This window comes from Marmota monax, unplaced genomic scaffold, assembly GCF_021218885.2.
Source record: "Marmota monax isolate L192 unplaced genomic scaffold, Marmota_monax_Labrador192_F-V1.1 WCK01_AAM20220418_F8-fsc00020, whole genome shotgun sequence".
Classification (NCBI taxonomy): domain Eukaryota; kingdom Metazoa; phylum Chordata; class Mammalia; order Rodentia; family Sciuridae; genus Marmota; species Marmota monax.
The window spans coordinates 6,874,951-6,896,028 of NW_026692912.1; the positions used below are offsets into that span (position 1 = coordinate 6,874,951).

The 21,078-nt window shown below is 36.8% G+C and overlaps 1 protein-coding gene across 3 annotated transcripts in view; it reads left to right on the top strand.

The window, feature by feature from the left end:
* Positions 1 to 21,078, top strand: part of Kiaa1958 (KIAA1958 ortholog) — a 142,748-nt gene that overhangs the window by 56,768 nt on the left and 64,902 nt on the right. For all 3 annotated transcript variants that reach the window (XM_046451222.2, XM_046451221.2, XM_046451220.2), the window contains exon 2: positions 11,706 to 12,900. In XM_046451222.2, the coding sequence (XP_046307178.1) occupies positions 11,730 to 12,900 (1,171 nt within the window). In that variant the 5' untranslated portion in view covers positions 11,706 to 11,729. The remainder of the gene's footprint in view (positions 1 to 11,705; positions 12,901 to 21,078) is intronic.

The window sequence follows — 21,078 nt, forward strand, 5'->3', positions numbered from 1 at the left end:
ACTAAGTGGGGTGACATAGGGCTACTGGGTGCAAACGGGGAGTCACCTATCCTTGGATAGGGATAGGGAAGGAGTTGCAGAAATTATTCTGAATTACTGGTTCTCAAGTGGGGAAGTGATATAGGAAAACATTTGTCTGGAGACATTTTTGGTTGTCATGACCTGAGGGGGCGGTACTACTGGCATCTAATAAGGATGCTGTGAAACATCCCCCCCCCCAACAACAAAACATTATGTTGCCCATAGTGCCAGTAGTGCCAAGAGTAAGAGACCATTCTGCAAGTCAAGTTGTAAAGATTGAGTAGAAAGATGTTTAGTCTGGCAAAAAATGGCAGCAGTGGCAAAGATCTGGAATTGGAGATATGATAAATTGGTAAACTAGAATGAGTTTCAGGTGGCTAGAACTCAGTGTTTCAGTGGGGAGGAATTAGGATTAGGAGGTTAGCCTGGAAGAGTTCAGATTCAAAGACTTCAAAGCCATGTTGATAAATTGGGATGTTTACCTCTGACCACTTAGAGTTTATTGTGATTTGGATCTGGAACATCCCCCAAAGACTCATGCATTGAAGGCTTGGTCCTCAATGCAGCTATGTTTAGAAGTGGGATTTTGGGGAAGTAATTGGATTTTAGGACTCTAAACTCATCATTGGATTAATCCATTGATGGAATCATGATTTGATGGCCTTGTTGGGAGGGGGCAGAAACTGTAGAAAACCTAATTGGAGGAAGTAGTTCACTGGAGTATGTCCTTGACAGTTATATAGTGTCCCCTTTTCCTTCCTGTCTCTTACTCTTTGCTTTCTGACTGTCATGAGGTGACTAGTTTTACCCTACTACACCCTTCTGTCATGTCTCTCTCACTACAGGCTCAGAAACAATGGAGCCAAATAACCATAGACTAAAACCATGAGCCAAAATAAATCTTCCCTGCTCTAAGTTGATTTTCTCAGGTGTTTTGTCATAGTGACAAAAAGCTAACTTAACAGAACTTTTGCTAGATAGTACTATTACTGTAGCTAAAACCCAAATTCACACTAATGTGAATATTCCAAAAGTAAGCAGTTCAGGCATCCTAGTGCATTGTAACTAGTGACCAGTATGAGTTTATCAGCAGAGATGCCCATCCTAAAGTACTATTCTAATAGCAAGTTTAAACTTTCGGCAACCCATTTCTTAAGAATCATAGATAAAGCTACATAAGGGAGGTCTTTTTTAGCTGTGGATAGCTGACACTGAAAGAGCTTTTAAAATGAATCCAATAAGTTCAAAAAGTTTATAGTAGATAGTGAGGAGACTTGATTGGGGATTGGTGTGGGGTTTCCCCAAGTCTAACCCGTGCCCAATGAAGAAGGACTCATAGAACTCAGAAAGCTGTTAAAATCATGTCTACTGCTTATTACAGTGAAATATACTGATTGAAATCAGTAATGGAAGAAAAGGGAGATGGGTGAAGTCTAGGAGAAGCCAGATGTAAGGTTCTAGGTATGCTCACCCAGGAGATTTACACAAGAATACACTTAATTCTCTTAGCAATAATGCATGATAAAATGTGAAGGCCAGCCAGAGGAACTCTCCTGAGCTGGGGTGTCTGGGGTTTTGTCAGTCATGTCACCAGCAGTACCTGTGTGACCAGTGTTAGTCAGTCAGTGGTCAAACTGATATGTTGTGGCTGCAGGCTTCAGTTTATAAAAACAGTGATCAGGCAGTATATTCAATGAATTTGGAGGTTTTCTCCCAGGAACCTATCAAGGGCCTGTGTTGCTTCTTTGAATATGCCTGGTTTGAGCAACCCTGGCCTGCTGAATAACCATTTACTGCACAGGACTGGTTTTTTTGTTTGTTTGTTTGTTTTAAGGTAATGAAATTCATCTTATGACTGTTTTACTGTAAATTTATTAAATTATGGTAAAATGTACACAATGTAAAAGTTACCATTTAAATACTCTTTGTGTGTGCAGTTTATTAGCACCAGTACATCACACTGTTAAATAACCCTCACCGCTATTCATCTCCAGAACTTTTTCATTATCCCCAAACTAAAAATTTAGTGTGCCCATTAAAAAATAACTCTATTCCTGTTTCCCCCATGTATCCACTATTCTACTTTCTGTCTCTTTGAACATGACTATTATTGGGATATCATATAAGTAGAATCATAACTGTATTCGTCCTTTTGTATCTGGCTCATTTTACTTAGCATAATGTGTTTAAGTTTAATTTATGTTGTAGAGTATATCATAATTTTATTCCTTTTTAATACTGATTCTGCATAGATTTTAATTTAAAAATAAACTCAAAATTATGAAGTTTTCAAAAGTCTTATATTTAGAATCAAAATTTAATAAGCCTTAGGATGAACTAGAGTGTTTTGAATGCTCATTTTAGGGATATGGTTTTTCTGACAAAATTATGTAAGAATTATGTATCATGCACTGTCCTTCACTAGGTACATTTCATTCAGCCAGATAAGAAAAGAGAGAAAATTTTGCAAATATTCATTAGTTTCTTTGATTTTCCTAAGGGCCTCTCTTAGTTCTTAGAGAATTCTATTTTTAAAAAATATTTTGTTTTAGTTGTAGTTGGACACAATACCTTTATTTTATTTTTATGTGGTGCTGAGGATCCAACCCAGAGCCCCACATGTGCTAGGAGAGCACTCTACCATTGAGCCACAACCCCAGTCCTGAGAATTCTATTTTGAAGTACCTATTTGTATCATCCTTGGGAATGCTCCATAATTGCTACTTGGTCTAATTGCTATCTTTCCTAATCCTGCTAGACATTCATTTGTTAAAATGAATTTGCATATGATTACACAATATTCTAGCATTTTTCAACAACTTGTTCAAATTCTGCACCTTTGGCAAACTTTGTAGGTTTAGTTTACATCCATCCTACTTTTATGTAGTCTGATGTTTTCAAAACTCAGAAATCAGAGAGTGGCATAAACTGGTTCCCAGAAAGTAGACACTAGTATTTAGAGGGTGCGTTTGAATGGAGACTGGTCAACTCATTGGTGAATATTTTTGTGTATGATGGCTTTTTCTTCTCTTCACAATCCTGTGATTATTGGGTTTATCATTAACAAGTGTCTGGGTAGCAAGGACTCCTGTACTTCATTTGTGGAAGTACTAAGTATTTGCTTAGTAACTGTTATAGAACTTGGTTAACTTACTCATTCAGGGCCCCAAAAGAATAAAATGTCTCTTTCAGAAATCTCTGGAATGTCCCTCTTCTCTTCTTCTTCTTCTCCCCGCCTCCCTCCTGGGAATTTAATCCAAGGATACTTTACCACTGAGTTACATCCCCAGCCCTGTTTATTTTTTATTTTGAGATAGGGTCTTGCTAAGTTGCTGAGGCTGGCTTTGAACTTTTGATCCTCCTGCCTCAGCCTCCTAAGTCATTGGGATTACTAGTGTGTACTACTACACCCAGCTCAGAATGTGTTTCTTTAAGTCATGCTTTATACTCTCAAGAGTTTTGGTAGCCTAATAGAGGATTAAGAATCTTCAGTTTTGGGGGGCTGGGGCTGTAGCTCAGTGTTGGAGCGCTTGCCTAACACGTGTGAGCACTGGGTTCAATTCTCAGCAATTCAAATAAATATTAATAATTGACAACTTAAAAAAGAATCTTCAGTTTTAAGCCTTTGCAGTGCTCTTGTTTTTAATGGTGAGTCAGCTTATATCATATTGAAAGTTATCCATCCTCAGTGTTCCCAGACTAAATGTGTTTAACATAGATAGAAAATAAACTGCCCAGTCTATGGAAACCACACTTGTGTCAAGTAGGTTTATATAAGAGTCAGTCACTCTTCACTTGAGAGTTTTAAAAATATCAGAAATCTGTGGATTTTTCTCCCACATACTCAGGAAAGAATATAATGTTCAGATGTGTCATAACATAAGGATAGTTAGCAGGAAATTATTAATGTAGGTGGATTTGGTTTTACCAATTTCAAAACAAGGAAAATACTCCTGCTCCCCTCACACCCCAGCACTTAAGTTAGGTATGCTAGGATTGTGCCTTGGCTGCAGCTTTGGAAGTGAGAGAGATATCTATCCTAATATTCTTTGACAATTCTTAGGAGCTCCAGGTTGGCTTGGGGCTCGTGTACCATTCCTTTGAAGCAGTGCAGCACTGGGCCTGGTGTGGCACAGGGTTCAGGAGCATCACCTGAAGATGGTGCATATGGAAGTTAGTAGACTGACACTGGGGCAGATCACTTTGGTTTGAATCCTGACTCCTTTATTTGCTAGTTACATGACAGTGGAAAACCATGTTTTCTTACCTATAAAATGGAGGTAACTACACTTCCCCATAAAAGTAGGTGTATTATTGTACCTAATGTGCTTAGATTAGAGCCAGAACATTGTCAGTGCTGTCAGTGCATGCTCTTCTCATTATCTTTATTGTTAACTTCAATTCTTAGGGGAGTCCTCACCAACATTTCTAAATAGATTACTGTTTTAGAAGATCTAATACTACCACTTATCACAGTTTTGATATTAAGTACCATTTATTAGGTTTACTTGTTTGATTATTGGATTAATATTACTTTTCTATAAAAATGAGAGTAAGAACCACGTTGGGTTTTGCACAGATTGTTCATAATGACCTGGTAGATTATTAAGAAATGTGTATTGAATGTAATTTTGTAGTTATAAAATGCCATTAATAAGCACTAAGATATCATTTCTCCTCTAAAATTAGCAAAATATTTTTTAAAAAGTAATACTATCCTATGTAGGCAGAAGATAAGGAAATAGACACTCTAGTATACTGTAAATAGGAGCAGTCTGATAGAGCCTACTTACAGACAGTTTGACTAAAAAAATTAAAGTTCTACTTTTGATTCTATGTCTAGGTGTTTATCAGGATGATATAGAGGTAGATAAAAAGGTTAATATAAAAACATGTTCATTATAGCCATTATATTAATGAATAATTGGAATCAAGCTAAGCAAAGTGTCCAAAAGTAAAGGTTTGGTTAATTATACTATATACAACATTAAAAGTCATGTAGATTCATGATTCTCAAGTGCAGATTGAAACTGGCTGCAAACACTAGATATAAACACAGATTCCCACACCCAGCCTCTTGGTCAACCTCCAAGGTTGAGCTAGAAGCAGATCCTCTACTTTCTAATCAGAACCATAGGTGATTTCAGGGCACAGCTTGATTTGAGAACTACTGTTGCAAATGGCTCTCTAGTTGTGCATTGGCTCTCAGTGAACTGAGCCAAAGGTTTTATTCTTTTTTCTTTTAGGTACCTGCAATTGAACCTGGGGGCGCTTAACCACTGAGCCACATCCCCAGCTTTTTAAAATATTTTATTTAGAGATAGGGTCTCACTGAATTGCATAGGGCTACATTGATTTGCTGAGGCTGACTTTTATTTGTTTGTTTGTTTGTTTTAAGAATTGAAACTTTTGTTTTATGTGGTACTGAGGATGGAACCCAGGACCTAACCAGAGCTATGCAAGTACTCTACCACTGAGCTACAAGTCAACCCAGAGTCTGGCTTTGAACTTGTGATCATCCTGCCTCAAGGTGGAGGGATTATAGGTGTGCCCAAACACCCCCAGCTAGTTTTACTCATTTCTTAAAACCAAGTGAAATGCCAACTAAGGAAAAAGAAAATCTCTGGGAAACCAAGAAAGGAGGACTAAAGAGGACCCTCCCCTTATCCCCACCTTTTTACAAAAAATAAAAGAATATCTCCACACACTCAACAGGAAGAAGGGAGGAAGATTTTTCAGATTACTCTGAAAGCTAATTGGTATGCCTGTAATCCCAGTGACTCTGGAGGCTGAGGCAAGGGGTCTCAAATTCCAGCCCAGCCATAGCAATTTAGTCTAAAAATAAACAGAACCGAGAATGTTGCTTAGTGGTAAAGTGCCCCTGAGTTCAATCCTTGGTACCAAAGACAGAGGGAAAAAAAGAAAGGAAGGAATCCCATGCTGAGCGCCCAACACTAGCCAAGGAAAATATCTCCTTTCACCACTTCCAGAAAAATTAATGGATGAGTTTTCCCAGAAAGAATACACTGTCCCCAAATCAGGGCAGCAGGCCTGGTTTGGACATACATACAGTGATTGCTGGTAGTATCTCTTCTGCAGAGATCATCTACTTTAGAGCTTGGTTGCAGGCAACATTTTGAAGGAGTGTCTCATTTTAGTATGTGAGTTCATTTGTAGTTTTAGTCACCAGGTACACTCCTAAGACCCTATGAGAAACTGGCAGGTTGGAGAGTTGAGGAACAAATGAGGCTGAGGCATTGCACCACCACAAGGCAGGTGATCATCGTATCTGAGATTACAGGCATTCACCCAACAACAGATTCTTTGTGTGTGTGTGTGTGTGTGTGTGTGTGTTAAGTTGGGTTTATTGTTTATTGCCTATAATCTATAAGATGCAACTTTATCGTGCCTTTGCAAATAGGATACATCATTTTTAAAAATATATTCTTTTTTCTAGTTGGATACAATGCTTTTATTTTATTTTATTTTTTATTTATTTATGTTTATGTGGTGCTGAGGGTTGAACCCAGAGCCTCGCATGTGCTAGGGGACTGCTCTACCGCTGAGCTACAATCCCAGCTCCATACAGATTCTTTATTATAGATCCTGTTACATCTTGGGAAATGCCATCAAAAGAACAAAGCTAAATTTTGGGTGAGGTGGGTTGGAGTTTGAACTTAGGGGTGCCTTAACCACTGAGCTCTATCCCTAGGCATGCCTTAATTTTTATATTGAGACAGGGCCTTACCAAGTTGCTAAGGCTTGGCGTTGATCCTCCTGTCTCAGTCTCCTCAGTTGCTGGAATTATAGGTGTGTGCTATCATGCCTGGTTTAAAGCTATATAAATTTAAAGGCAATTTAAAATATTTTATCGTGAACTGGGGTTGTGGCTCAGTGGTAGAGTGCTTGCCTAGCATGTGTGAGGCACTGGGTTCGATCCTCAGCACCACATAAAAATAAATAAAATATTGTGTCCATCTACATCTAAAAAATCTATATATTTATTTATTTTGTCATTCACTTTGAGACAGAAATTTCAGGTTTTCTATTTACTGTTTTTCTTTGAGTGAACTGTATAGCATGAATCATCACGTCAAATCATGCCCATTGATGGGGATACCACTTTACAAGTGATTGAATAATATTGCTATTAGATCAATTTGAATGAATGGAATGCCATTATAATTAATGTTAATCCTTTTCTGACAGTATATAGTAAAAACTCAGTATATGCTATATAAATTAAGGGAGAGTTGAGAATTTTGAGGTATTTATGAATGAATATTTTAGAAGCATTAATATTTTTTAAAGCATTTTAAATATAATATCAGTATCAAATTAACTCAGGCAACTTTTTTCCATGACAGTAGAAACCTCACTAAAAATTATTTCAAAAATCAATTGTTTTCCTGGCAAAGGCATATCTAGTTTGTATGTCATGAATGCATATTGCAAGTAAGGACATAGCCTGGGTCAATTTGCCAGAGAGATGGTGAATTGCATCACAACTTCTTCCTTCTTCCCATCTCCCATATCCAGTCTTCCATTATCTTCTTTTCAGATCTGTGCTCTTTCCATGCATCTGCTGCTATTCAAGGCAGGTTGCTGTTATACCTTACCTGAATTGCTGTATCAAATTTCCAAACTAGAGTTTTCTCCTCTAGTCCATCTCTCTTCCATCTATAATCAGAATGATTCCAGTTTCCTTCTTCCTTAAAACCATATACATTATTAACTGTGTAACAAAGTCCAAATTATTTTGCACGACCTGCAAGACCTTCATGATTGGAATTGTATTGAAATCTACAGATCAATAAGGGAATAATACCAACCTTACAATGTTGACTCTTCACTAATAGAGTATATCTATTTGATCATGTCTAATTTCACTCATTATTGTGATTTTTGGTATAGAAGTCTTTGACATCTTGGGCTGGGGTTGTGGCTCAGTGATAGAGCATTTGCCTCGCACATGTAAGGCACCGAGTTTGATCCTTAGCACCACATTAAAAAAAAAAAAAAAGATAAACAGAATAAAGATATTTAAAAAAGAAGTCTGACATCTTTTGGTAGAATTATTTCTAGGTATTTAGGCATTAGGAAGTGGTACTACTATAAGTAAATTTTTGATTTTAATATTCCAGTATTTTACTATTTGCATATAGAGAATTGATTTTTCAATATTGATTATTTCCTGGGCTGGAGATGGGGCTCAAGTGGTAACACACTCGCCTGGCAAGCGTGGGGCTCTGGGTTCAATCCTCAGCACCACATAAAAATAAAATAAAGATGTTGTGTCCACTGAAAACTAAAAAATAAATATTAAAAAATTCTCTCTTTAAAAAAATATTATTTCATGCAACTTTGCAAAATTCAACTACAAGTTCTTTTTTCCCCACATTTTTAAATTGGTGCATCATAATTGTACATACTGATGGAGTTTGTTGTTCAAATATCTGTGCATGTACACAGTACACAATGTTGTTATAATTTGGCCAGTATCACTCATTCCTCCAACTACAAGTTCTAACGGTTGCTTTGTGAATTCTCTTGGGTTTCTACCTAAACTACCTTATCTTCACGAATAGGAACAGTTTTATTTCTTCTAATTTTTCTTCTTCTCCTCCCTCTCCTCTCTTCCTCTCCTCTCCATCCCTTTCCCCTCCCCTCTCTCCTGTTGTTATTTCAGTGGCTAGGACTACTAATACAATGTCGAATAGAAGTGTTACAGAAGAACATTTTTTACTTATTCCTAATCTTAGAAATAATTCAGTCTTATATATAAGTATAATATTAGTTGTGCATTTCTCATAGGTGCCCATTTATCTATTTGGGATGTTGCCCTATTGTTACAGTTTGCTAAGTGTTGCTGTTGTTGTGTTTTTCTTTTCTTTCTTTAATTTGGGAGGGGAGTAAGGGGGTTGAACTCAGTGTCATTCAACCACTGAGCCACATCCCCAGCCCTATTTTGAGTTTTATTTAGAGACATAGTCTCATTAAGTTGCTTAGCACCTTGTTATTTCTGAGGCTGCCTTTGAACTCAAGATCCTCCTGCATCAGCCTCCCCAGCAGCTGGGATTACAGGTTACAGGTGTGTCTGTTTCTGTCATAAATGAATATTGAGTTTTCTTTTATCTTTTGAAATGACCTTGTAGTTTTCCTCCCATGGATGGTTAACACATTGAATTACAGTGATTTTTGAACATTCAGCCTTGTATTCTTGGGGTAAGTTTTATGTGGTCACAATGTATTACCTATCCTGTACACAATGGAATCTCAGCCATAAAGAAGTATAAAATTATGGTATTTGCCAGTAAATGATGAAATTAGATACTGTCATGCTAAATGAAATAAGCCAATCCCAAAAAACTAAAGTCCAGATGTTCTCTCTGATATGTGGAGCTAACTCACAATGGGAGAGGGGGAGATGGAGATTCACTGGATCAGACGGGGGAGTGAGAGAAAGGGAGGGTGGATGGGAATGGGAAAGACAGTAGAATGAACTGGACATAACTTTCCTATGTTCTTATATTAATATATGACCAGTATAACTCCATATCATGTATAAACACAAAAAATAGGAAGCTATACCCCATTTATGTATGACATGTCCAAATCATTCTATTGTCATGTAAAACTAAAAAGAACAAATAAAAGAAAAACAATGTATTACCTATATGTACCTTGTTGGGTTCAGTTTGGTTTTTTTGTGGTGCTGAGGATTGAACCCATGGCATCGTGCATGCGAGGCAAACACTCTACCAACTGAGCTATATCTCCAGCCCCTACATCAATATTCTTTATGAATGTTTTCTTTATTGTAAAGGCTTTGTCACAATTTTGGTATAAGGATTATGTTGCTCTCAAACAGGTTGAGTGCTCCCTCTTCCTCTCTTTTGAAAATACTTGCATTATTTTTTATTGTTTCCTCCTGAATTAACAGAATTAACCATGAAACCATTTGAGCTTTCTTTTAGAAAAGTTTTGTTTTGATTTGTTTTGTTCTGTTGTCATCAGTTTCTGTTGTAGAAACTTTGTCATCCATCAGCAATTGAGATCTAATAGTATTAAAACAAACCCTTTGAAAAGTTCAGAACCTTGTAAGGAGTAACACTTTTAAGGACTGTTGTACAGATTGTGGGAACTGAATTCAGGTAGAAGCCAACCAGGCATTCACTGTTACATGGCTCCAAACTAGCTTTGTCAGGTTTTGGAAAACTGATATAATACTTTTATACCTGAACCTTTTTTTGTTCCTGTAAAGCAGTTTTTTTCCAAACTGTTAAATATTTTAGCTGAGTATGGTGGTTCACTCCTGTAATCACAGCAGCTTGGGAGACTGAGGCAGGAGGATGGCAAGTTCAAAGCCAGCCTCAGCAAAAGCAAGGTGCTGGGCAATTCAGTGAGACCCTGTCTCTTAAAAAAAAAATCAAAATAGGGCCGGGATGTGGCTCAGTGGTTGAGTGCCCTGAGTTCAATCCCCAGCACCACAGATAGATTGATAATTTCATAAAGATCCTTGTGCCTCCCTGCCCAGCTTTCCAGGATCTCCTTCTTGACAGAGCCCTGTTAACCTTTCAGAGTGTTTGTAGACTCCATATACCCCTTTCACTTTCCTGCCCATCATGTTATCCTCACTGTTCTCACCCAGCCGAGGACCCATATAAGTGATCCCAAGTCCTGCCAAATAAGAAATGCCTTATTTCTATTTGGTAATTGCTTATCCTTGGGCCCATGGGACCCTTGGATGGTGGAACACTTCAGACATGCCTTTTACCTCTGTGTAATGAATTGGAATATTTCAGAAATTTCAGATAGCCAAGACTGGTAGAATCCTGCTTCTACCAGTGGCTGACCCTGATCTGGCTATCCTTGCTGATGGTCTACAGCCTGCCCTGTCAGAGAGTCTTCTCTTGCTGATTAAGTTTAATTCCTTATTCTCTACTTGAATGTCAGTTCCCTTGTTTTCTGGTACCCAGCAGAGCATAGATGCCCTCTCTCTGACATCTATCCTAGAATGGATTCAAACTACCTTTTTGGCTCTGCTTTTAGTAATGAAGTTTCTAGAGGGTAGCAGTGGAAGGGTATCTTCTTGGTTAATACACGTAATACACATTTCAGTATTAAGGGGCTAACTAAACCTCTCTGTCACTTTGGAAAGGAAATGTACCATAAAGAAGCTTCTCTCTTTTTTTAATTGCTTAATTAGTTCTTCTTTGTTTCCCTCTTTTGCTTTTTTCTTTTGTGTAGCCATTATTATAGCTCTAAAGGAAACTGGCAAAATTTGTCTCCATAAGTCATTGTTTTTACTTTTTTCCATATTTCTTTCCAGTTGCTGCCCCAAAGCAGTGATACTAACTAGGTACAGTTTCAAAGTGCTTTGTTTGTTATGTTGGTTTTGTACTGGGGATTTAACCTAGGAACTTTACCACTGAGCTACATTTCTAGCCCTTTTTATTTTTTATTTTGAGACAGGGTCTCACTAAGTAGCTAAGGCTGATCTTGGACTTGCAATCCTCCTGTCCCAGACTCCTGAGTTGCTGGAGTTATAGGCATATGGCACCGTGCCCAACTCTGAAGTGCATTTCTTTTTTTTATGACGGATGATCATAGTTGGAAGAAATTAATTGAGATATGGGAATGTCGGATAATAATGGTTTCTTATTTTGATTATTTCCTTTTAGGAAAGACACTGCTGATCCTGTAACATGGAGGATTGTCTTCATACCTCATCTGAGAATCTGTCCAAATTGGTCAGCTGGGCCCATAGCCATGGGACCATTTGCAGCCTCATTCCAAACCTAAAACACTTGCTTTCTGAAGGTTCCCATGGGAACCTGACCGCAATGTGGGGCTGTAGTGCTGGCCATGCTTATCATTGGCCACTAACAGCTACTTGTAGAGCTGGGTCCCAAGAAAGGGTCTGTTTCCAGGACAACAGAAGTTTTAACTCTGATAGTCCCAGTATAATTGGGGTGCCTTCTGAGACACAAACTAGCCCTGTTGAAAGGTACCCTGGGAGACCAGTGAAAGCAAAGCTAGACTGTAACCGGACCAGAGACTCTTGTGACTTCTCTTATTGCAGTGAGCCCTCTGAACTGGATGAAGCTGTTGAAGAGTATGAGGATGAAAACACCCTGTTTGACATGGTTTGTGAGTCTTCTGTTACAGATGAGGATAGTGACTTTGAACCCCAACCCCAAAGACCTCAAAGCATTGCTCGCAAAAGGCCAGGAATAGTTCCGTCTTCCCTCCATTCAAGTTCCCAGACACAGATGGTTGATGAATGCAGCAATGACGTCATCATCAAGAAAATCAAACAAGAAATTCCAGAAGATTATTACATTGTGGCAAATGCAGAGCTGACTGGAGGGGTAGATGGACCAGCCCTGTCCTTGACTCAGATGGCAAAACCCAAGTCTCAGACTCATGCTGGTCCCTCCTGTGTGGGGTCTGCTAAGTTGATTTCCCATGTAACATCTGCCATTAACACGGAGCTAGACCCACATGGTATGTCTGCATCTCCTTCTGTGATCTCCAGACCAGTTGTCCCAAAGACTGCTAGGGTATCTCTGGCTTCACCAAACAGAGGACCCACTGGTACCCATGGCACCAGCCAGCAGGTGGCCATGCAGATGCCTGTGAGTACATCCCATCCTAACAAACAGATCAGTATCCCTTTGTCTGCCCTGCAGCTGCCTGGACAGGATGATCAAGTTGCTTCTGAAGAATTCCTGTCTCATCTGCCCAGCCAGGTCTCATCCTGTGAGGTAGCCCTCTCTCCCTCAGTTAACCCAGAGCCAGAAGTGAGCTCCAGTCAGCAGCAGCCTCCAGTTGCTCCAACTATAACCACTGAGGCCACAGCGCAGTGCATACCAGGTATGGCACATGAGTCGATAGTGAGTCCCTCATCTATGTGCATCAGAGAATTCTGCGCCGTCAGCACTTCCAAGACTATTGCTTCAGTCCTTTTCATTCTCAGAAAGCTAGAAATAATGAAATACATTTCATCCAGGTGATAATATGCAGGAAGTTCATCTGAATTGAGGCCATTCATCCAGTTAATATACCTCAGGGCTGAGAGGACAGTTTTGAGAATGTGCTATTGATTCTGTGTGACTAGATTTAAGATTGATATCTGACCTTAACCTGAATTTTTTTGAAGTTGGTTTTAAAAGTTTTTTTAAAATGCTCTCCTCTCAGTATCAAGGTATTTAGTTGCTGTTTCAGGTTACATGATGTTGATAAGGCATATGATGAAAATACATCCAGCCATTAGAACCAGCTTTATCTGAACCAACTTCACAATTGGTAATCATTTTAGTGGATGTGATAGCTTGAAATATATTTTTTTTTTTACAGCAACAGACATTTCTAAAAGAAGTATTAGATCTTTTTCTCAAAATTTAAAAGAATCAGATAATATATTTTTGCAATATATGAGCCTAACTGTAATGAATTGAGAGGAGAGTAGAATGATATTAGAACTCTACACCTGTAGTTCTAATGTTCTTTTTTTTTTAATATTTATTTTTTAGTTGTAGTTGGACACAGTACCTCTATTTTATTTGTTTATTTTTATGTGGTTCTGAGGATCGGATCAAGGGCCTCGCGTGTGGAAGGCAAGCACTCTACTGCTGAGCCACAACCCCAGCCCTAATATTCTTTAGTTCTAACATTCATTATTTATTTAACAGTAAATATTGTTATTTATTTATATAACAAAGGGGTTTGAGTTCATGATTTAAATCTAATAGGCCAGAAATTAAAACATGAACAAGAATGAATAGACATGCAAAGAATATGGAAAGCAGAGATCTGTGGTCATTTTGATCTCTTTTAATCCTCAAAATAGTCATATATTTTGGGAAAAGCTTCCTAGAAGCCTAAGGCACCAGTCCCTTTGGCCCGAAACTTCCCCAAATTACGTTTCTTTTACAAACACACTTTTCCAATTTCAGTGTCAACATTAAGATCCCCAAAAGGAAGTTTACATTTATTACTTTTCTAGCATAGTCATGATGTTATTAATAAATTATATTCTGAAAATATTCATAGCCTTATTAAAAAACTATGCCTTTTCAGTTTATTCGTTTTTCTTTCTTTTTTAAAATAACAGCTTTATTGAGATATAATTCATATACTTTAACATTCACTTTTAAAAAGTGTACAGTTCAAATCGAGAGTAGTGGTACATACTTGTAATCCCAGCAATTTAGGAGGCTGAAGCAAGAGGATCACAATTTATAGCCAGCCTTGGCATTTTAGCAAGATCCTATATCAAAAATTTTAAAAAGGGCTGGGGTGTAACTAGAATGCTCCTGGTGTAGCCATCACCATTATATAATTTCAGAACATTTTTATCACCTCAGAAAGAAACCTCTTGCTTACCAGTATAACTCGTTCCTCCCTCCAGTTCTTGGCAACCAGCTTTTTATCTAATGAATTTACTTATTCTGCAGATGTCATATATAAGTGGAATCCCATATTATATAACTTTTTGTGATTACCTTCTTGCTTTTAACATAATATTTTCCAGTTTGATCCCTGTTGTGGCATTTCTTTTCTTTTTATTGCTAGATAGTATTTCATTGTACAATATGCCGTATTTATTTCATTGTACAAATATGCCATTTCTTTTTATCAGCTGATGGACATTTGGGTTGTTTCAGTCTATTGTTATTATATTGCTACTATGAACATTTATATACAAAAAATTTTTGTGTGGGTATATGTTTTTATCCTGTTTGGGAAACTACCTAGGAGTAGAATTATTGGATCCTGTGGCAACTCTGTTTTAACTTATTAAGGAACTGCTAAACCATTTTCAAAATAGCTCCACCATTTTAGTCTCACCAGTAATGCACAAAGGTTACTATTTCTCCACATTATCACTAACATTTAATATTTTCCATGTTTAAAACAATTAGAGCTATAGAGTTGGGTATGTGAAATAGGGTATCGTTATGGTTTTGATTTGTGTTGTTCTGTTGAGCATTTTTTGTGTGTACTGCTTGGGCCGTTTATAGATCTTTTTTAGGGAAATGTCTGTTTAGATCTTTTGCCCATTTTTAAATTAGGTCATCTATTTACTGGTGAGTTATAAAAGTTCTTTATGTATTCTGGATGTAAGTCCCTTATCAGATACATGATTTGCAACTATTTTCTCTCATTCTATGGGTTGTCTTTTTCTTTCTTTTAAAATATTTTTACTTTAATCATTGAATAATACTGTGTATTGGCTATTCTTAATATACTAAATGCATTGTCTTTATTAGATTGGGTAACATCTTTGTACTAGGAAATCTACTCTTTATCCATGTAGTACTTTTGTGAATCTGGTTTGTTTGTCAGCCCCACCCCCACCCCTGCCTTTTTTTAAATATAAGTTGAAGACATAGCCTGGCCAAGTTTTCTACATTCTCAATTTACATTTGAGGATATAATTCTCAAATGTGACTTACAAAAGTGGTATACTCAAGCAGTTCAATAAGACTGTTACTTGTGTCACACACCCTTTCACTAACTTACCTTGCAAAGCCAAATGCATGACACAGAACTCTAAACCACTTCTTGTATAATGATTCGAAAAAGAAATTCAGCCTATTCGCAAAAGAAGTAATTTTAAAAATCCTTGTATTATTGTGTGTTTTACATTCTTATGGACTTTTGGGGGCTTCTTATAATAGCTTAAAAAGTAGATATGACCAAGGATAGCACATAACATATGCAGTCATGAACTGTGATTTGACTTCATTCTAACAAGGAGGATTGGTTTGCCTTGGAGTTGAACCCTCAAGAACTTTGTAAGGAACTAGTAATGGAATTTTCTAAGGAATCATTCTCATTTTTTGATCCATTGTTCTGTGGAAAGATTTATTGCCAACATATCATTAGCTTTAGAAAAATACTACTTGGATTGGAAAGAGCAATGAGACAAATAAAAACCTGATTGACATTTTTCTTTTTTGAGAGATATTTAAAATTAATGTATAATTTCCCTTGATTTCCTAGAGCACAAGCTAGGTTCTGTGTTCTAAAGTTTAATTTATTTATTTGCATTTGTATTCTTATAATCTCCATTGTAAGTAGAGATTTAGAAAAAAACAATTCAGCATGCCCAAATGTATGTGATTGCCTTGATGAATGGACCTTCCACAGTTGATGTATAAAGCACACTTGAGACTAAACAAACAAACAAACAAAGATTCTGAAAGAACTTGCTGAAAGCTGATCAGGCTCTTTTAAAACGGATGGCAGAATCTCGAGTCTTTAGCAGATCCTTGCATAAATATTGCACATCTTTAAATGATTTTTTTTTTTTTTTTTTGGTGGTGGGTTTCCAGGGATTGAATTCGGGGCACTCAACTACCGAGCCACATCCCCAGCCCTTTTTAAAATTTTATTTACAGGCAAGGTCTCATTGAGTTGCTTAGCGCCTTGCTGTTGTTGAGGCTGGCTTTGACCTCTTGATCCTCCTGTCTCAGCCTCCTCAGCCACTGGGATTACACGCATGTGCCACTGCACCTGGCTTTAAAAGATATTTTTAAAATAAATAATTTGACAAATGACCTGAGTGAGACAGAATAAAGAGAAATTGATCCATTTTGCTTAATTGTGCTAATGCCACTTAAAGTTTTTCCCTAGTGAAAAATCATCCTTATTTATGTTTATAACTGAGTTTGTAAAGTTATAAAATGTTAAACAAGGTGTGAATAAAATAATGACTTTTCACTTTATCTCTGCCATACTGCTCAATCTTAAGTTTCTAGCAACTTATAAAGAGGATGTGCATGTATTGTCGGTCACCATGGAGCATACCTGTAATCCCTGTTACTAAGGAAACTGAGGCAGGAGGATCACAAGTTTGAGGCCAGTCTCAGTAATTTAGTGAGGTCCCAAGCAATTTATCAAGACCTTGTTTCAAAACAAAAAATAAAGAAAAAAAAAAAAGAACAAGGAATTATGCCCAGTGGTAAATGGCCCTTAAGTTCAGTTTCTGGTAACAAAAAAAAAAAAAAAGAGGATATGTGATTAGAAGAATTATTCACCATTTTTCATTAACTTTTGAGTTTTTATATACATTGGGGTATTTAAAAATTTGAATCCTTATTGCATCATGAGTTAGGTTTTTCTGCATATATATGTGTAATTCTTACATACTCATATATATGTATATATAGCCTCCTTTAAGATTTTGTGCAAAGGATCCCTTTTATTAACCATCTCTTCCCAGAAATTTTATGATAGCAAGCAATCAATTTTTGCTCTTCAGATTTGTAATATATATTTCCTCTTCTGAATATACATTTTTTAATCTTTTAATAGATTCATATGTGTTCTTGATACACAGTCATATGTCACAATGCTAGGGATACATTCTGAGAAATGCATATTGTACACCTAGGCTGTGTGGTAGAGCCTGCTGCTGCTCCTGGGCTACAGACCTGGCTAGCATGCTTATACATTGAATACTGTAGGCAACTGTGACGCAATAGGAAACATTTGGGTATGTAAGCATAGTTAAACAAAGAAAAAGTACAGTAAAAATAGAATATGAAAGATAAAGAATGGTACAGTCTGTATGGGGCACTTACCATGAGTGGACCTTGCAGGATTAGAAGTTGCCGCATTTGAGTCAGTGAGTGGTTAGTGGTGAGTGGATATGAAGGCCTGGGAATTATCTTGCATTGTTTGTACACTATAAATACTATGCTTAGGCAACACTAAATTTATTTTTTTAATCTTCCTTCAATAATAAATTAACCTTAGCCTGGTGTAACATTTTTTTATTCCATATTTTTTTAACTTTGATTCTTTTGTAATAAAACTTAGTTTAAAAGGCAAATACTTTGTACCACTGTACAAATATATTGTCTTATTAAATATTTTCTCATTCTATAAGTTGTCTTCTATATATATATATATATATTAAACATTTAATTATTTTGGCTAAAAACTAGGCCTGCACAGAGGCAGGATCATCAGTATCACTGTCTTCCATATCTTGCCTTGCTGGAAGGTTTTCAGGGGTAGTAACACATGAAGAGCTGTCTTCTCCTGTGACAATAGTGCCTTCATCTGGAAACTCCTGGGGGGACCTGCCCGAGGTGGTGTTTGTTATCTTCCAGTATTATGTACTTTACATAATTGTATGTGCTGTACAGATAGAACATTCTTTATCGTTTCTGTGTAGTAACTGTGTTTAACTCTGTTTAATTATATAGATACTATTATGTTAGAGTTGCCTACATGTTCAGTATAGTAATATGCTGTACAGTTCTATAACCCAGTTGCAGTAGACTGGCATTGCTTACACCAGCATCACCATAGATGATGCCTTGTGCTACAGCATTGTGATAGATACACAATAAGTAGATAATAGGAATTTTTCAGCTCCATTACTGTCATGTGTAGTCTGGCATTGACCAAAATGTTGATAGTGGTACATGAATGTGTTAGAAATAGTAACTCATAGCCTACTGTGTGTATTGGAAATATATTAGCTTTTAATTTTGTCAGTAGCATTTCTGGATGTGTGGATTTTCTTAATTTTTATGAAGACTAATCTTTCAACATCTGTTTAGTTATAATATTTTTTCTTCCTTCATTATTTTCTTTAGGAAGTCCTTTCCTTACCGTAAGATAGAATAATGAGTTATCCAGGGGGTAGGGAGGTAGCTGAGTCGTAGAACACTTGGCCTGGCATACATGAGGCCCTGGATTCAATCCCATCATAAAAAATAAACTTATCTGTATTTTCTTTTGGTTCTTTTATAATTCTGTTTTCTGTTCCTTTCTTTTTCTTTCTTTCATTTTTGATATTTAGCTCTACAACTAGAATATATTTGGGGGTATAATCTCATGTTGTTCTTTTTGCAAGAGTTCAGCATTGTTTATTGAATAATTCCTATTCTACACTGAATTTATTAATATACCACATTTTTGTTTATAATTGGATCCGTTTCTCTTTTCTATTTTTATTGATCTCTTTATTTTTTTCTAATTTTACTGTTTGATTATATTTTATATGACACTGTAGAGAGACGGAATGTAGTCTAAATTATTTAATATATTTAAAATTACTAATGTAAAATTGAATTCAGTGAGCTTTTAAAAATTTATTAAGATATATATTTTTTCTAGTTGTTTGGTTTGTGTTGACACAATAAGTAATGGTTTCTTTTGTCAGAAGCAAAAACCCTGAGTTAAACTAAAAGTAAAGAATTAATTTTTTAAAAATTTTATGTATGCATTTGTTTTAGTTGTTGATGGACCTTTATTTTTTATTTATATGCAGTGTTGAGAATTGAACCCAGTGCCTCACAAATGCTAGGCAAGTGCTCTATCACTGAGCCACAACCCTAGCCCCAGAATTAATTGTTTTATAGACCAAGTAGAGATGTTCAAGAAGTGTTCATCTGGGGTTCAGATATCTAGTTTCTCTGCCATTTGTCACCTTGGTTTCCTAGGTACAACATTTTGATTCACTGATTCCTACATGAAATGAAGTTCATTGTGCTGCCCAGTCTAGCAGTAGACAGAATGTGTGTCATAGCATTTGAATAAACCCCTGAACCTGGAGTATCATAGGAGTATCAGTTCCTCACCCTGACAATAGCATTGAGGTCTAACCTACAAATACCACATAGCTGGGTGTGAGGGTTGTGGGGGGATGTTCTTCCAAGAACATTCTAAGTTCTAAATTTTTGTTTTGTTTTTGTTTTAAGTTCTGTTCTTGAGGGGTGGCACACCAGAGGTATTTACTACTATTTATTTGCAGTTTGTTTTGAGCATTTAGTTTTTTTTTTTTTTTTTTTTTTTGTGGGCTGATAGGAAGAGATGTGTATATCATTCAAAGACAGAGTATACTAGAACCATGTTCTAATATGAGGGATGCAAATATGTATAAATGTGGATTCTGTCTTGGGGGGTAGGTAGCAAGGATTGAACTCAGGTACACTCAACCTCTGAGCCATAACCCCAGCCTTATTTTGTATTTTGTTTGTTTAAAGACAGGGACTCACTGAGTTGCTTAGCGCCTTGCTTTTGCTGAGGCTGGCTTTGAACTCTTTATCCTCCTGCCTCAGCCTCCCGAGCGCTGGGAGTACAGGCGTGCCACCATGCCTGGCCTAAATTTGGAAAAAATTCTTATATTCATATGTATATGCATATGTGTGCATATACACATTAACTCGTATATTTCTTTATTTCACAAGAAGTGTATGCATCCTCATTCAAGAATGAACAAGAAAAAAATTTACTTGCTTTTCCTGGAGTTTGCAGTATAGGAAAGAAGTAAATTTTGAAAGTTAAGAGAAGGTAAAATTTTACGTTTTTTTTTTTTTGTTGTTTTTGTTTTGTTTTGTGCCAGCATTTTCCTCCTTACCATGAAGGTGTGTTTATATGAAGATTGTGTGGCATGCAGTTGTGGGCATTGAGAATAGAGCCTGGCTACTGGAGTTTAGAATCAGATGTATCTGAACTGATGCCCCCCAACCCCATCTCCTGCTAACCTTGTAACCTGAGACTCAGTTTCCACATTTGTAAAGTAATGATAATGTCTGTCTTGCAGGGTTATTGTGAGGACCAAATGCAAAACTATAGGTAGGTAAAACACTAAAGAGAAGTCCTGATATGTAAAACATTCATGGATAATTTCCTCCCATGTTAATATTTTATTTTCATTATCATCATTATTTTCATTATTAGATCCTTCTCAATACTCTCATAGATTCTGATTTTATGCCCATTGATATACTAAAATGTGGTATATGGACAAATATCAACATCACCTTATTGGAAACGCAGAATCTCAAGCCCTGTCCCAGACCTGCAGAATCATAATCTGCATTTAATAAGCTCTCCAAGAGACTTGCATGCACATTAAAGCTTGAGAAGCAGTGATCTAGGGAATGCAGGATCCACATTATATGCCACCTTGTTGTTCCATCTAGGTGCCAAGTAACTTTGAACACTTCCTGAGAGAATTCCTTCCTTTGTGCATCTGCATGTCCCTATAGGAGAGGCCAGAAACTTGTTTTCCAAGTTTGTATT